Source organism: Lutra lutra, chromosome 14 (assembly GCF_902655055.1).
Source record: "Lutra lutra chromosome 14, mLutLut1.2, whole genome shotgun sequence".
In the NCBI taxonomy this organism is placed as follows: domain Eukaryota; kingdom Metazoa; phylum Chordata; class Mammalia; order Carnivora; family Mustelidae; genus Lutra; species Lutra lutra.
In genome coordinates this window covers 88,531,308-88,547,811 of record NC_062291.1, presented here as the reverse complement: position 1 = coordinate 88,547,811, position 16,504 = coordinate 88,531,308, and the positions used below count along the sequence as shown (strand labels likewise).

Genomic DNA, 16,504 nt, shown 5'->3' with positions numbered 1-16,504 from the left:
GACCACGGTCACAGCTTTCCCCATTGGTGGACACACACTTTCCATCCCGTCACGCACGAGGACGAGGAAACACTCACCGCCTGGCACAGGACGGGGTACTTGCTGCGGTTGACGCCGCCCGCAAACACCGTGAAGGTCAGAGCCGCGTGGAAGCAGAAGTTCAGGAGCGTGTGCCGGCCTTTCCGGCTGATCCGGATGGCGCTACGGGCAACGGAGAGGTCCCGTCAGGACCCAGCATGAGGGTCCCCCGCAAACACGCAGCTGCCCCTCCCCCACCAGATTGAAGGGCACAAGGCAAAGGTGTGTGAGGGTCCTGGCGGCTGCTGTAACTTCCCCAGGACGTGGGCTCTTGGGGCATGTGACCTGACCCCGGGGCATTGGAGGAAGAACCTATTTATCTGATTGATAAGAACACGGAGGCCCCCGAGGGAAGACCTTGATGGAGGCCTAGAGCGGGAGGGCATGGCTGTCCCTGAGCCCTCGGCCACCCTTGGCTGCTGTCAGGGCCACCCCCGGTGCTAGGCCGGTGATCTAGGAGGTGCCTTCCAGGGACGTCTTGCTCCGCGAGGAGGGGCTCACTGCAGGGTTTGCATGTGATGGTGACAGCATGCGACCTGGAGGCAGGGCGGGCCTTACTTCTGGTGCACGACATAGGTGATGATGCAGGCCAGGAGGCAGAGCAGCATGACGGCGGTGCAGGCGTACACCACAGGGTGCAGGACCTCCCCTGGGTACTGGGGCAGGGAGAGGACAGTCTTCAGATCCTGGGAAGAACACAGAGCAGACCGTGTGAGCAGGAACCAGGCACCTGGTGGAGCTGCCTGGACCCCCCAGCCGGCCTGTCCCCTGCAAACCATCAAGGATGTCTGCGTTGGGGACAGGGGCCCTGCTTCCTGGGAGTGGGCCTGTCTGAGGGCCCCAGACCCACAGGCCACGAGCATCTGGACGGAGCCCCCCAGAGAGGCAGCGACTCAGGACAGGTGGCCAAGCCCCACTTCCCAGCCTCAGGCACCCGGACATCCTGCTCTATAGAGTGTCCCAGGAGAATTCCAGGTCACGTCCCGGGAGCCAACTCCAGTCCCGGAGAAAGAGCAGTTGCTGGGACGGGATGGTGTGATGGGATGGGGCGGCCCTGAGGCCCTCTGGACAGCATCGCAGCCCCGGGTCGAAGGCTGGAGGGCAAGGGGCACCTGAAGCTGAGGGGCGAGGGCTCTGGCCGGACATGGAGGCTGAGGGACTCAGCCCTTTGTCCATCAGACTGGTGTGGTGAGCTCTCGCAATGTCGGCATAGGCAGCCCCGAGATTTACCGGCCCCGGGACCAGGTTCCCAAGCCACCAAGAGAAAACGTGGCAGCCAAGCCGATCGTCATGTGGGCAGGCCTCGCACACCCTGCCGGGCACGCGGCAACCAAGCCCTGTGATCGTGCAAGGGAGGAGAGGGCCCCGGGGCACAGACCCTCCTCTGCGGCGCAGGCCCTAGAGGGGCCGACGGGGACCCTGGCCTCGTGCGCCTCTGACCTCTGACATGCACTGAGCAATGTTCCAGACCCTTCATGTGCTGTAACTCGCCAAGTCACGAGGACACCTGGCTGTGGACAGAAACCTATCCCTACAACTCAGGGGTTGGAGTCCTCATGCCCCACGTGCCTGCAGAGGAGGTGGTGAGCCTTTATGGGGGTGACCGAGGTCATGAGAGGTCACAGGATGAGGCCTGGTTCAATAGGACCCGTGTCCTTATGAGTCGGAGACGAGGACACAACCTGCCCAGAAGGAAGACCCGTTGGAGGCCACGGTGAGAAGGTGGTGGTCTACGTGTCTAGGAGGGCGGCCTCTGGAGAAACCGCCCCGTGACACCTTGACCGTGGGCTTCCAGGCTCCAGGACTGAGGGACAGTGTACACATTAACTGGCTCTTCCTGGGGTGCTGGTTAGGCCTGCCCCCACCCCCTGGGCTGCTGGTCGCGGCCCCCAGAGTAGATGGACGCAGCCCCCGGGTGCTCCTGTGCCCACTGTCGGGGCCAGAGGGTGAGACGGTTTCTTCACCTCTCAGCTTGTGCTCTGGGCTGCACGCTTCCACAGCCCTGGGACCGGATCGGCGTGGCGGGGGCAGGTGGGGGCTGGTGCCCACAGGGGGCTGCCTGGGGGTCGTCTGTGAGACCACATGGAGCTGCCCAGGCGTGCCAGCAGGCTGGTGGTCGGGGGGTGGGGGTGGTTGTATGCAGCCTTGCTGACACAGGCTCTGGGTGGGCGCTGGGCCCCTCCCTCGGTCAGGGTGGTGGGAAGCAGCTGGGTCCTCCCCTCGGTCAGGGTGGTGGGAAGCAGCTGGTGCTCCTCCAGGATGGCGCCCGGCCCGAGTCGCGCAGGAAAGGATGGAAATGCCCTTGAAGGGCACTTGGCCTCGCCTGGTCTGGGAAGACAGTATGTCCAAGACCCATCCAGGAACGTCAGACTCCTCGGGTGGATGTCCAGGGACAGCCAAGGACCACCCCGGAATCCAGCTATGGCCTCTGCATCCTGATCATTCTCTGCCCAGGGCCCTCTCCGAGACCTCTCTGCTGTCATGGCAACGGCAGACGGAACCCTGTCGCCATGGAAAAGGTGTCGAGCGACCTGGACACCGAGCGACCTGGACACCGAGGGGGCTCCTCCCGGTCTGACAGCAAAGGACCTGGCTGACAACCGAAGCCCGACCCCGACCCAGCGGCTGGAAGCCCGACCCCGACCCAGCGGCTGGAAGCCCGACCCAGCGGCTGGAAGCCCGACCCCGACCCAGCAGCTGGAAGCCCGACCCAGCGGCTGGAAGCCCGACCTCGACCCAGCGGCTGGAAGCCCGACCCCCGACCCAGCGGCTGGAAGCCCGACCCAGCGGCTGGAAGCCCGACCCTGACCCAGCGGCTGGAAGCCCGACCCAGCGGCTGGAAGCCCGACCCCGACCCAGCGGCTGGAAGCCCGACCTCGACCCAGCGGCTGGAAGCCCGACCCCCGACCCAGCGGCTGGAAGCCCGACCCAGCGGCTGGAAGCCCGACCCTGACCCAGCAGCTGGAAGCCCGACCCAGCGGCTGGAAGCCCGACCCCGACCCAGCGGCTGGAAGCCCGACCCCGACCCAGCGGCTGGAAGCCCGACCCCGACCCAGCAGCTGGAAGCCCGACCCAGCGGCTGGAAGCCCGACCTCGACCCAGCGGCTGGAAGCCCGACCCCCGACCCAGCGGCTGGAAGCCCGACCCAGCGGCTGGCCAAAGGAGGCGTGTCACATGGCAGACTGTGGGCTGGATGCGATGGTGGCCCTCCCACTGTCCTGACTGTCCACAGGCCAGAAAGCCTAAAGGGCACATGTGGACACGCACAGAACACTCACGACTCCCCTCCAGATGACTGGGGTTTCAGCAGGACCCACACTGCAGCCGTGGCCCCAATTCCCATGAAGTCATGGGCTCAAGACCAAGGACAGTGGAAGGATGCCAGCCACAAGGTGACAGGGACACCACGGCTGCAGGGCCCCCTGGGGACAAGGGCTGCGGCTGACTGTGGGCTGCAGCCCCGCCAGCATGGCCCATCCTGGTCCCCACGCCCACGGCCAACAGAGCTTTCTCCGGAAGGCACCCAGGTCGCCGGAGGCCTCGATGGCCCCCGCCGGGCGCTCCGTCCTGCAACGTGGAACTTGTGTCTGCAAGGACAGGTTTCCGAGATCGTCGCTGAGGTGCCGGGAAGTCACGGCCCAGCTCGTCTGTCTCCGGGGCTCGCGCGGCTCCCCAGGACGTGCTGGCTGCCGGAAGCGCTCACGTCTCCTCACCCGCCGCCCCGGCTTCGGGCGCGCTCCCTGTGGCGCCACAGGTCTGAGGTTTTTGGCACCTGCTACCGTCAGCCAGCGCCAGCCTCCTGACGATTGTAAGCCACGCGGAAGTCGAGGAAAGTGAGTTTTCCAGGTCACATCCTGGTTTGTGATCATCTTCTCACCGCTGTTTCTTCTGAGACTGTCTGCTGACGGGCGGACAGCGGCCCAGCCGGCAGTCAGAAGTCAGCGCCCTGGAGGTCAGCCAGGCCCGCGTTGTGTGTGTCATTAGCTCTTTTCAGAGACAAGGGCTTTAACCTGGGGTCTAAGTACCCTGAAAGTCGTGACCTGAAGGCCCGGGCTGCAGGGACGGTGTTCCCGTGCACAGAGCCCAGCCGAGTTGAGGCCTGGGGTGGGCCTACCCCTCTGGGGACTCCCTGTCCCTTCTTGGCCTTTCTTGGGGTGCTGTCACCTTCCTGCTGGGGGCAGGGGCAGGGGTGGCGGGTGGAGAGGGGCTGAGGAGTGACAGACGCCCATTCTGGAGCAGAGCGTGCTGTGATGCCCGGAGCCCGTGTCCAGGCGTAGCACACAGGGCTGGAGCCCAGGACCTGCGTCAGAGAACTCCCGTGCAAGGGCATCCCACCTGCCAAGTTTTGGCCCCACACCCCACCCCCCTTCTGCTAAGCCAGTGGGAAATCCAACCTCCTTCCCGTCATAGGCCAAGGCTTGAGTGTGTCAGCGCAAGACTCAGTGTGTCTGAGCACACGCCCCAGCCCGCGCACACAGCCGAGGTCACCCTGCTGCGGGGGCGCTTTCTTGTCCGAGGGCCCGGTTTTGAGGCCGCAAGGGTGTAGGGGGCTCCTGAGCCCAGAGCAGCTGCACCAACAATGTGTGTTTTCTTCAGTTCCGTTCGGGCTCCTATTTTTTCCTCCAAGTTAGTTATCAACTGTGCCTTTCTACATTTTTAGAGGTGACATTTAAAATTCAAAGTAGGTAATGCAGAAAGGAGATATTATTCTATATTTTAAAGTTCATACGTATATGAGTTCTTCCTGGAGGAATTACTTTCCAAGGGTCCCACAGAGAAGATCCTTGAGACGTGTGGGGCTGAAGCCGGGACGGACCTGCAGCGCCCTTGGGACCCGCAGGCACTTCCCACCGGAGAGTCCGGGCTCAGTCAAGAACCCGTCCCGCTGCTGCGGCCCCTGCCCGCCGTCTCCGCTCACGGCTCTGCCTTAGAAGCCTCGCGAAGACGCCTCTGCTCCCGGGAAATGCAGCCTCCGTCTTCTCACGGCTGCCCACGTTCTCTGCGGGGCCTGGAGGCGGGGCGCCCCTGCCCGTGGTTTGCGAGTATCTTCCCCTTTCCCGAGGCTCACCTTCCTTCCATGTCTCTGTGTCATTTTAGGTGGATGCGTCCTTTTTGGAATGTTCTGCAAATAAATCCGCTTGTGTGTTAAGAGACAAGAAAGAGGAAGGAGGTATTACGTGGGTGTCCATCGTCCGGTCAACACGGGCCATTTTGGCAGGAGGGGGAGGAAAGGGGCCTCCTGTACCCGTAGGTGCGGACGGTCTCGGCGTCCCCCGCACCTGGGCTCCGCACTGAGCGAGCCGGTGTCCGTCGTCTGTGTTGCTAACGGCCGCTGATCTCGTCGATCGTCCGTGAAAGTGTCCCGGCAGAAAGGCAGAGGCAGAAGGTGAACGATTTATTCACAAATCACCCTCACCGGACCTCAGTTTGTCCCGCTTGTCCCATGTTTGCCTTGGCGGGACGTGCAGGACAGCACGGGGACTCCCACGGGCCGGGGTCATGGCCGCAGGGCTTGCACTCGGGGCGACGTTGGGGGTGACATAGTCTCCGTTTCTGGGATGAGGGAAGCTCGCAAGTTTTCGGAAATTTAAACATGACGCTGAATGAAGAGCAGCACGGGGAGAACTGGCGGGATTCTGGGTGCGTGCGGGCGCGTGCGGGTGCCACAGAAGCCTGTGGGGCTGGCTGGAGGTTGTCAGGTGTAGCCTAGCCGAGTGGCGGCGTAGACACAGGGCAGGCTGGGTCCTGCCCGCGCCGGTGCAGCCGCCCTGACCCCGCCTGCTCAGCCGTGTGGCGGGCACGAACCACACTTCCACCTCTACATCCTCCATCTGCCCCTGGTCTTTTCAGGGTTTTAATTCCACTGCTGCCTTTTCAAATGTGGGATCCTTACGTGCAGAAAAGGGGTGTCCTGAGCATGCTGTGTCTTTGGGATTCTGTGCTCCGAGCACAGCCAGGGTGGGCCTTGCCTTTCTCCCTGTCCCAGCTTCCAGCCCCTGCTAGACCTGCCAAAGGATGGTCCGGCGACACAGGTTAGCCCCGAGCTCAGAGCGAGTTGGGGCTCTGTGGGGTTCTCGACGGCTCCTGGCGGCTGCTGGCACCTGCTGGGCCTGGGCCACATCACAGAGAAGCCGCCACAGTGGGGTCTCTTCCTCTCGGTTCAACATCACTGAGCGGCCGTCTTGTCCTCTCAGATCTGCTTCATGTCCCAGTGATCCGCGGAGTCCTGCCACGCTCGCCTGCCACAGGAGGTGTGGCTGGGAAGACGGGCTTGTGCGGAATGAACGTGGCCTCCCTCACAGTGACCACCCTGCTCCTCAGGGGATCTACCAGACCCACGCTCTGAAAGGAAACGGGAGAATGTGCACAACTTTGGACGACTTCTTACTCCCTTCCAACGCCTCTCACTGCGTTCCCTTGGGGACGTTAGTGTGAAAATCACAGAAGATCACGGAGTGCAAAGGATGCACGTTGTGGTCGCTGCTTGAATTTGAACAGGAATGGGGCCACTGCACACACATCCTCTTTTGTTTGCTAACAGCTATGATGGCGACCTGGGTCCCACGGGTCCTGCAGGGGAGGGCTCTGCCCGAGCATCGAGGGCAGGTGGGCGCACGTCCTGAAGGGAGGACAGGGGCCTCCGTGCAACACGGACTCCAGCGTGGCCCCAAGGTGCCTCCAGGAGACCGTGTGTCATCACGCTCAGGAGCCACAAGGCTGACTGCCGACCTCAGGTGTCAGGGAAGCTGGCGGCCAGCCCAGGGCTGGTGCCTTGCAGGTGGCGTGAGTGTGGCAGTGTGGGGTGGCCAGGGTCGGGCCACCCTGCTGGCCACAGCCTCTGGTCTTCATCCTCGTATCGCCTGGGCCCCTGGGTGAGGTCTCCCAGCATCCACACCACAGACTCAGAGACGTGTGCGGAGCCATGCTGGCTGCTGCCCCGCAGGGCTGGGTCTGCGTTTCTTTGGGGAATCTCCAGGGAACATGTTATTTTTTAGGAGTAAAAAACCAACAAACTGCTGAGGCTCTAAACCCTCCCGGCAAGTGTGACCCATCGGCTTCACGGTCCTGGACTGGGCAAGTGTCCGGGGCTGGGCTGGGGGCAGCTCTGCACGTGGGTGCGGCTGCAGGAGGTGGGATGTAGGGCAGACCTGCTTGGAAGGGCCAGGGTCAGACGGGAGGAGGCCCAGGGCTGCTGGCTTAGGCCAAGGCGTCCCGCCCTGCCCCCAGGCTTCTGCCACGGCTCCTGGCTTGCCCTCTGTCTGCTGACAACAGGTTCCGTTTTGCAAGTAAGGCTCTAACCTGAGGATGAAAACCTGAGAACAGGCCGACCTGGAGGCCCAAGCCATGCTGGCAAGGCGCCGCGCGGCCACAGGCAGTCCCTTAAGGAGCCGGGCGTCTGGCCAGGCCGGCCTCCCGAGGAGCAGGGGAGTCTGGGCGCCCTCCCGGCCGGCGGGGCTCGGAGCAGCCCTGCGGACCATGCGGAGTCTTGGCAACGAGCACCGACCTTACTTGTGGTTCTCGAACGAACAGGAAGGAAACGGACAAGTGACTCAGACAGATGCCGCTCTGGAAGCAGACACTCGGGGGTGCATTTGAGTCAGTGCTGGCACCTGAGCCGCGGCCACGTGTCCTCGGGCCATCGGCATTCCCCGCACGCGCCTGGGCCTCCGCTGCCCCCGACCCTCACGAGCACACACAATGCGTTATTGACTCTCCGCCAGCCTTCCCGGAAGCTGAGCCGGCAGGACCGCACGGAGGCTGCACGAGCCAGCACGCCGAGTCCCCGGACGCTCGTGCTGGCGGCCGCCGTGCCCCCTGCTCTGGGGGGAGGAACAGTGCCCTCCCCGTGACTGCTGTACGTGCTGCTGAAGCCAGCCCACACCTCCCACCGTCCGGCCAACTTTCCGAGGGGAGGGGGAAGGCCCTGCGAAGGCCTCGCCTCGGGCAGGAGGGGCGGGGGACCCCCGCCGGGGGCCAGAGGCGGTGTCACGGGTCCTGGGCTGGAGCCCTGGGGAGGGACGCAGGACCGCATCTCCTCTCCTCACTACACGGCTTCACACTGCGGCACCCCTGCCACTAATTAGTATGATCGACAGCAGAGCGGCCGGCTGGCAGCCCTGGAGACCGGGGGCTGGGGGGCCCGAGGCCGCTAACGGGCCACGCGGTAACCCCATGGACAGGGGTGGCCGCCCTCAGCATGGCTGGGCCCTGCTGCCCGGTGGGGGCTCGTACTCACCATGAGCCCTGCCAAGCTCCTGCAGCGTGCGTGCCGGACAGAGCGGGGTTGCCGTTGAGCCGATTATGTGGCACCTTCTTCCCTGCCGGCATCCATGGCCGTCCCGAAGGTCAAGGTCCCACACAGTGGCTGTGGGGTCGAGCCCCGGGCCAGGTGTCTCAGGGCGATGGCAGGGCAGGTGAGGGTCAAGAGGCTGTCCCCATCTGTGAAGAAGGCCACGGTCAGGGCAGGGCGGAGGGTCCCTTGGCCTCAGCGCAGGGCTGGACCCACACGGCCATCCCACCCGGCCAGTCTGATGGAGCATCTGGCTTGGGGCTTGGTGGCCCGGGGCACACAGGGTCTGCTTGCCGGCCTGGGACCTCGGGCGGGACGTGCAGAGCCAGACACTGCCCCTGGGAGTGCTGCCATGTCCCCCCCGGAGCCAGCGTCTGCTAGCCACCCTGCCTGGCAAGCTGCTCAGCCTGCAACACGTCTATCAGGTTCCGGGGGGAGCCCTGGGCCAACCCTGGGTCCCCCTCCTGAGGAGCAGCTCACCCCGGGGTCCGGCGTGGCCCCCCAGATGCTCCCCTCAGCCGTGGAACCCAAAGTTATTCAGCGTTTGCCTGGGGAACAGCACCGGGGATGGCAGAAACCGCCCCAGCGGGGTTGGCCCTGGGGCGAGCAGCGGCTGGGGGGAGGGGGGCTCCCCTCTCCCTCCTCTATCTGCCACGTCCTGCAGGCCCCCGGCTCCCCCCACCTCCGCTCCCATCACCACCTTGCGGGGGGGCCCCCCAAACCCCCGCCCAGAGCCACAGCTCAACTTCTCACCTATTTTGGCAAAAGCCGCCGTGGGGGCCCCGCCGTGCTCCTCCGAGCCGACCCGCTGCGGCGCGAGCTCCGTGCCCGGAGACGGGTTTCCATGCCGAGGGGCCGAGGGCGGGAGCAGGCGAGTGGACTTATCAACAGATTGCAGGACCGCAGCCGACCCCGCGCCTCGGGCTCCGCACCGGGGATGAGTCAGAGCCAGAGCCGGGACCGCAGACGTCGGCGCTTCTCAGCAGGCGGCTTCCAGAACTCAGCCTGGGGACTGCCAGCCGCCTCTGTGCCTGCTTGGAGGGCGGGCGACAGCCGGGGGACGAGGACCGGCCGGGAAGCAGGAGCCGTAACCATGGGGATGGGGGAGCGCGGATGGCGGCGGCGGCGCGGGGCCGGCTCCCTGCGGCAGGCGGGAATGGTTCTTCCCAGCCGCCGGCCGGTGCGGATTTAAAGAGACAACCGGCCAGGTTTTGCCTTCGCTTCCAACAGAATCCGACAACTCGCATTAAACATCTCCCTGAAAGGAGGCGGAAGGAGGACTGGATGGTGTTAGTTTATTCATTTTTAAAGGGAATCCTTGTCTGTTGAGGGCTCCAGGCACAGAAATGGGAGCAAGAAAATTGATTTCAGAGGAATTTTCATGGGCCTTATATTAAAATACTCTCAAATCCTAATTGCCCACCCCAAGCTGAGCTCACACGTGTTGGTCCTGTGAGCCAGCAGGGTGACCCTGGGGGTGGGGATGGGCTGCAGCCCTGCCCCAACCCAGGGTCCTGGCCCCAGCAGGTGACAGCCAGGTGCTCAGAGGAGCGGTGAGGGGCAGAGGACAGGCAGCGAGACCCAGCACAGGGGTGGGCTGCCCGCCCAGCTCGACCCCTACCAGGCAGGACTTCCAGCTCCGTGCTCCCAGGCAGGTGTGGCTGGAGGCCTGGGGACCACGCTGGGCACACGCGAGCCCTGGGAGCCCAGTGCTCTTCCCTCCAGGCTGAAAGGTCACGATACTGGTGCCTGCTTGGGAGAGTCGCCAGGTTCTGGGGGGCCTGGGCCCGGACTCGGAGGAGCATCGTTAAGAATTAAACACCAACAGGGTCCTGCAGGCCTGGCTTTCTCAGCCCGTGGCACCTCGCCTCTGAGGGGGTGTTCCCGGCTCTCTTCCGGGGGCCGCCGTGCGGAGCCCTGGGCTTTAGACAGCAGCTGTGAAACCGGAGGGGCAGAGTGACTCTGTGGCGGAGTGGGTGTTTGTGCGCGTCCTCCCTTGGGCCCCAACCCAGCCCGGCTTCCTGGGGTCGCTCCCCAGGGAGAGGGCCCCGGCTGCTGGTTCTGGATGTGCACGGCAAGGAGGAAGGCGGGAAGGCTCACAGTGAACTCGGGGTTCTGCCCAGACTCCTCCAAGCTGGGGGCCGTCCACCTGCAGCTCCCTCCACAAACTGTCCTCACGAACACAGGCCTCTGCACTGCGGGCTCACACTGCGGGCGCGGGTCTGCCCTCTGTGCACAACGGAGCCACGCTGGCCTGTGGACGTTCAGCCCTGACCACCTGTCAGACGCCTGCTCTGTTCTTTCGGCAGAGGGTGGTTCCTTCCGTCTGGGGAGAGCCGCTTCTGACGCAGAGGTGGGCGGCTGGCGCTTTCTATGCGGGGCGGCTGGACAGCCTGCCAGGCTCCGCGTGGGGCAGGCAGTGTGGGCTCTGCCTCGTCAGGGAGGGAGGACTGCGGGGGCCGAGCCCACCCTGCTGCTCCTGCCGTGCCGAGCGGCCAGTGTCCTGGGACCCCTTGCCCAGGGCTCCGTTTGGGGGCTGGGGTTTCTCTGTACCTGCTGGGAACCCACAGGCCTTCGTGGGAGAAGAGGAAACGTTCTGGGGGAGGATGGTGGGATGGCCTCCAGATCGGCCTCAGAGTGGCTGGAATCAGAGGTCTGACTGGTGGTCTGGGGAGGTCAGCGAGGACAGAGCCGGCACGGTGGGGCGTAGGGAACACAGGGGCCGGCTTCCCTCTCTCCGAAGTGAGCGTCTAGCCCCCACCCTGACACTTACTAAAAATACGAGGTCGCTGGGATGAGAAAGGTTCCCGGGGCTGACGTCTCAGGCCAGACTCGTCTCTCCTCAGAGCAGGCGCCTGTTTCCAGCCCCCGCAGGGGCCCCGGGAATGCACAGGCAGAGGCCCTAGGACGCTGGGGACGGCGTCTCTGGGCACAAGCGCAGCCCGGCCCTGGCGGCTGCGGGACACGCCAGCAGCCCCGTGTCTCTGCACTCAGCACCCGAGGATCGCACAGTGGAATGGAAACGGGCTCTCCCGTTGCCATGGCAACCAGCCCCCACCCCCAGGCGTCCATCAGAATCTGTGCAGACCGTTTCTAACCGAGATTGGCCTCAACAGATTCATTCTGCCCTGAAGTGGAGCCTCATCTCAGACCAAACAATGAAATGAGCAAACTTGTTGGGCCCCAGGAGGACCCAGGCCGCCATCCAAGGCCACGGGGAGGCCACGGGGAGGCCACAGGGAGGCCACGGGGCATGTGTCGTCGGCAGGCCCCAGAGGAGGGAGGGCCTAGGCAGGTTCCAGCTCTGTGTCTGGGCCTGAGAAAGTTGGGTGGTGCTGTGAGCGGGCCCACCCTGGGCTCCTTGGGCCATGGGCAAGTGGAGCCCTTGGTGTCTGAGTGCCGGTGGGCAGAGGGCCCTCCCCTGGGTGCGTCCTGATGGCCCGTCTGTAGACACTGGGGGTGGCGGGGGATGGGCGTGCGGTGCTGGTGCCCCAGTTGCTCTTGCGCAATTAGTCTTTTCTCCCTCAGATCACATTCTTCTCTTCCTTCTTAGACATCAGACCCCCAGGAGTGTCCTTCAGGGTTCGTCCTGGAACTGACATACCGGGGCAGGGGTCTATGGGGCACAGGGCTCCTGGAGGGCCAGGCTCAGGAGGGGGACGCAGGGGCATGCTCTGGCCCTGCTGGGGGCACGCGGGCCTGAGGAGGTTCGCATCAGGAGGAACGGCCGCGATGCTATTTGCAGCCAGGTGGGGAGGGCAGGTGCGCGAGGAACGCTTGCTGGTTCTGTAGGCCTGGGGAGCCAGGGTGGGTGTTGGGGGGAGAGCAGCCCTCAGTCTCATGGGAATGTTGGATGTGCCAGGACTTTGCTCCAACTCCTGGGGCAGGGATGCTGCCTCTCAGCTCCTCACCCATTCTCCTCTGAGGCCCTCCTGTCTGTCTCTGCTGACCTGTGTGCACTGCGATGGCCGTCCCCATCCCTGCAGCCTGCCCACATGGTCCACCGACTAGCCCATCGGAGAAGGACCGAGCTTCCCTTGGGAGCCGGGAGCAGTCTCAAGGCATACACCAGCACGCTATGTGCTCGCCGTGAGCTCTCTGTGACCAGTGACCCCAGCCACCCACGCTCACCCCGAGGACCAGCACCACACAGATGGGTGCGTGGTCAGTCCTGCCAGCACAGTGAGGTCGGACGCTCCACACGGAGCAGGGTTCAACAAACCGCAGGGACCCGTTGGTGCCCGGAGCAGAGCACGTGGCATGGGCCGCTCGCAGCACACAGTGCCACGCTGGGCCGCTCGCAGGTCCTGTTAGTGACAGGGCCATGAGGAGGTCAAGGTGATCCAAAGCGCATCCCATCCACACGTCATGGGGCTGGAAGGGAGCCTGGAGCCCCACAGGCCCGGGGTGAGGCAGCATCTCCCACGCTCTGCCGGAGGACGTCTTCGTGGCGGGGATGCGGCTCCTCTCGCGGCCGTGTCCACTGGCAGAGCCCGCAGCCCCGGTGCCGGCTCTGTGGAGAGGAGAGGGGCGTGTGTCCTGCAGACCCAGAAGCTAAGGCGAGTCTGGGGAGGAGGGGCAGCACGCAGCCCTCGTAACCAGGCCTTCTGCCTGACCTCCCCTCGGCTGGCTTCCTGCTTCTCGCCTAGCCGGCGGCCGCGCTGTGCTCGGGTCAAAACCAAAGTGTAGACACCCAGCGGTTCAATGGTTTTATAGTAGGTCTAGTCTGGTTTCCAGACCTGAACCACTAACCAGTAGTTGATGTTTCCTGAAAGGTTCCATCCCTGCTGGGGTAGGAGCCTGTGTCCTAGGGCCCGGTTCCCAGGTGGGGCCCCCGCAGGTGGGGTGGCTCCAGGCAGGCCCTTCTATAGGGGCCATTCTCTGCCCATCCCTGTTGGTAAGGGCTGGACACCTGCCCCGCAGCCCCGTCCAGGGTGGTGGATACAGGCAGAGCTGGTTCCAGCCCACGTCATGTCATGGGGTCCTCTTGGTGGGGGAGCCCGGGAGCCCGGGAACTCTGCCCTTACACACACCACCCTCCAGCACCCTCCTCTGGCTCTGGTGACCCTGACCACTCCCTGATACTCGCTCAGCACCTGCCCTGACCTTGTGTGCAAGGCTGCAGCCCAGAGCAGTCCGTGATCTCAGGACACCACTGGCTGCGGCCCCTTCCCGGCAGCCGGCCCAGGAGACCAGCCGCTCTGGAGCCCTCTGGTCCAGCTCGAGCCTCTTGGTCCCCCATGCGACCCGCTTGGCCTGTCTTTGTCCCTGGGCACGTGCCCTGGCCAGGGCCACCGGTTCAACTGGGCTGTGGCCGGGAGGGTTCCTGCCAGGGCTCTGGGTACTTGAGCCAAAGCAATTTCACCAGATTCGATGTGCTCAGAAGCACGTCTCTCCACCTGGCAATTCTGTTAGGATGGTGGTTTGTGTGAAGATTAATATCCCGAGTCACCGGTGTCCCGATGCCAGCAGTGCAGGAGGCCCCGAGGCTCTCCCAGGGCTTCGCATCCCGAAACAGGTCCTCCTCGGGTTTTAAGACATCCGTAAGCATAAAAATCATCTTTAATTTCTAACCGTTTGTCAGCTGTTCCTCCTCGAGCTGCTGGAACGGCCGTGGTTCGGAACCGACGCGTGTGCGAGCCCGAGGGTGTGAGCGCCGGGGGGCCGGCCTGACGGGAGCCCGGGCAGCAGGGCTGGTGTCCAGAGCCGGGCCGGAGGGCGAGTGTGGGAACGCATGTCTTTGCGTCCCTGTTTCAGATGTTACTTTCTTGAGTCTTTAAGGTTTCTTTTGTTTTGTTCTTGTAAAAAAAAAAAAAAAGAACAATAAAATCAGCTTAAACAGTAAGAACGTGACATTTTCACTGTGGGGACGGTCGGGTGTTTTCACGAGCTCCTCAGTGGGGCCCGTTTCGTTCGCGCCGCTGTCTGTCTGGGCCACAAAGCAGGATGGGAAAGAAAACGAACAACAAACTGAGCAAAATTGAGCAGCGGGAAAAGCTAACACTGTGCGGCCACAGAGGTAGGAAAACCGTTGCATCCCGAGGAAGAACTCGTGAGTACAAGTGCGCGTTTGCCCCAATACGGTCCCACGAGAAGCCGGGTGGTGCCCTTGGATCCCCCACCGCCCGGGTCACCTGTGACACGAGTACCAGACAGACCGTATGCAGGACCGCAGTGAGGACGGGAACTTGAGGCTTCGTGGGAACCACGTCTGCAGGGAGACGGGGCCGCAGAGCCGACGCCCAGCCCCGGGTCCTACCCCTCGTGGCCAGACGCCCACCGCTCTGGCCACGCCGCCGCACAGACCTGCCTCCCCCCCAGGCTTCGACTCTGCTCCCGAGCCGGCCCGCGGATCCAGCCGGCAAGTCTACAAAAGCTAAGATCCTCATTCATTTCAAAACACAGCTCACAGACTCCAAATATTTGACCAGGACGCCCAGATGTTCTGCAGCGTCTTCCCACTGGCATGGCAGGCGGAGGACAAACTAAGGAAAATGTAGGTGAGTGGGAGGTGGACGGAAGGGCTGGGGAAGTGTCGGGAACCCACGGCCATCCGTGGCAGGAGGGTGTGCCAGTGCCTCACACGGGCCGCCAGCGCTGCCACCAGCCAGGCCCAGCCGTGGCCACCCCCCGCTGCCCTGAACTCGCCTTTTTGTTCGTGGGACCCAGGTGCCACCTGGCCCGTGGTCTTCCCTGCCCTCCCCGACCTTCCCAGGCCGAGCTCACAGGCCCTCGCTGGCCTTTGCCCTCCTCACCCCTCACGATGCCCCTGCCCATCAGCCTGGACCTGCCCAAGTCCCAGCCTCATGGCACCCCAAGGGGCTGGTACCTCTGCCCCTGCCCAGCCTCCTCAGAGTTGCCCCGAGACCCTGAGGACAGCCTAGTGGGCATCCTTGCTGGCCAGGCTATCAGCCTTCTCCTGGGCGGGCAGAACTGGTCTGTGGGGCAGCCTGCACACGTTGCCCCTGCTCAGGTGGTCCAGCCCCACGGCAAAGAGCAGGGTGCCTGGGCCTATTTACATGGGATGTGGGGAAGCAGGTGTGTGCAGTGTCTCACGGGCATGACACCCCTCGGCCCAGCCTCCGGGTGGGACACCCCTGCTCCTGGGCTTGTGGGGTGCTTCCCGCAGGGACAGCGTGTGAGGGAGGAGGGCCTGGGCCTCCCAGCAGTCCGGGGCCATGTCCCGCCTCGTCCTGACCATGTGCTGCCCGTCTGCAGCGGGGGGTACAGGGAAACGACGGTCAAGAACATGTGCAGACATGTACTGGGCGGGGAAAGGGCTGCACGGGCCCCGAGGCCAGGCCTGACCGTCTCCCTGGGCAGATCGCCCCCCTGGGGATCTGGCTGAGGCCCCCGAGCCTCGGGACCCCGGTGCCCCTGGAGCGTGAGGGTGCGGCTTTGCGGAGAGCTCCTGTCCCCCTTGGAGTCGCTCTGTGGGGCGGCTTTAATCCTGTCGCTCCAGAAACTCGATAAAACAAGCCTTCTCAATCCTGGGTTTAATAAAAGATTTCGATCAACCAATTTTCTCCAAATGCAGTTTGGACGCAGCCGGATCCGTCAAGCCGGCCTTTCTGGACGACTTTCAGAGTCCCTGCTCTGCGTCTAGCCCTCCTCCCGGTCCTGGAGTCCGCGGCATGGACGCCCCTGCTGGCACACTTCCCCTCAGCCCGGAGCGCCCGGGGGCGGGGAAGGACAGGCCTGGGAACGTGGCAGCCCCACAGGCGGGTCCTGGACCCAAACCCTGCCCGCCACAGGTCACCGCTGCAAGGACACGGTGCTCGGTGCCTGGGTGAGGCCAGCCCACGTCCGCTTCTGGTGTTTCCTCACGGGGGGCTCCGGTGGGACCGCAGGGTGTGGTCGTGAACAGCGACCACGTCCTCTGACCCCGCCCTGGCGGCCACAGAGCCGCCCCTCCCCGCCACTCCCACAGACGTGCGTGGCGGCTCCCTGACCTGGCCGTGCCAGCAGCGGAGAGGAGAGGGATCTGGATGGAGGAAAATAATCACCGACCCGGACAGTGGCCGGCCCCTGGCTGTTCCTTGTTTTCTGAGCATCTGCACTTCCGTCCGCGCAGCTCTGGGCCGCCATCTGGGGGGTCCACACACCCCCGCGCTGGGACCCCGTGGGCGGCAGGAC

At 64.3% G+C, this 16,504-nt stretch overlaps 1 protein-coding gene across 1 annotated transcript in view; it reads right to left on the bottom strand.

Annotated features, from left to right (window-relative positions):
* Positions 1–9,542, bottom strand: part of ADGRA1 (adhesion G protein-coupled receptor A1) — a 31,956-nt gene extending 22,414 nt beyond the window's left edge. Inside the window, exons 1-4 of the mRNA XM_047701323.1 lie at positions 9,122–9,542; positions 8,315–8,517; positions 637–764; positions 78–201 (exon numbers count right to left, since the gene is read on the bottom strand). Of these exons, the coding sequence (XP_047557279.1) occupies positions 78–201; positions 637–764; positions 8,315–8,317 (255 nt within the window). The 5' untranslated portion in view covers positions 8,318–8,517; positions 9,122–9,542. The remainder of the gene's footprint in view (positions 1–77; positions 202–636; positions 765–8,314; positions 8,518–9,121) is intronic.
* Between the last annotated feature and the right edge of the window lie 6,962 nt (positions 9,543–16,504).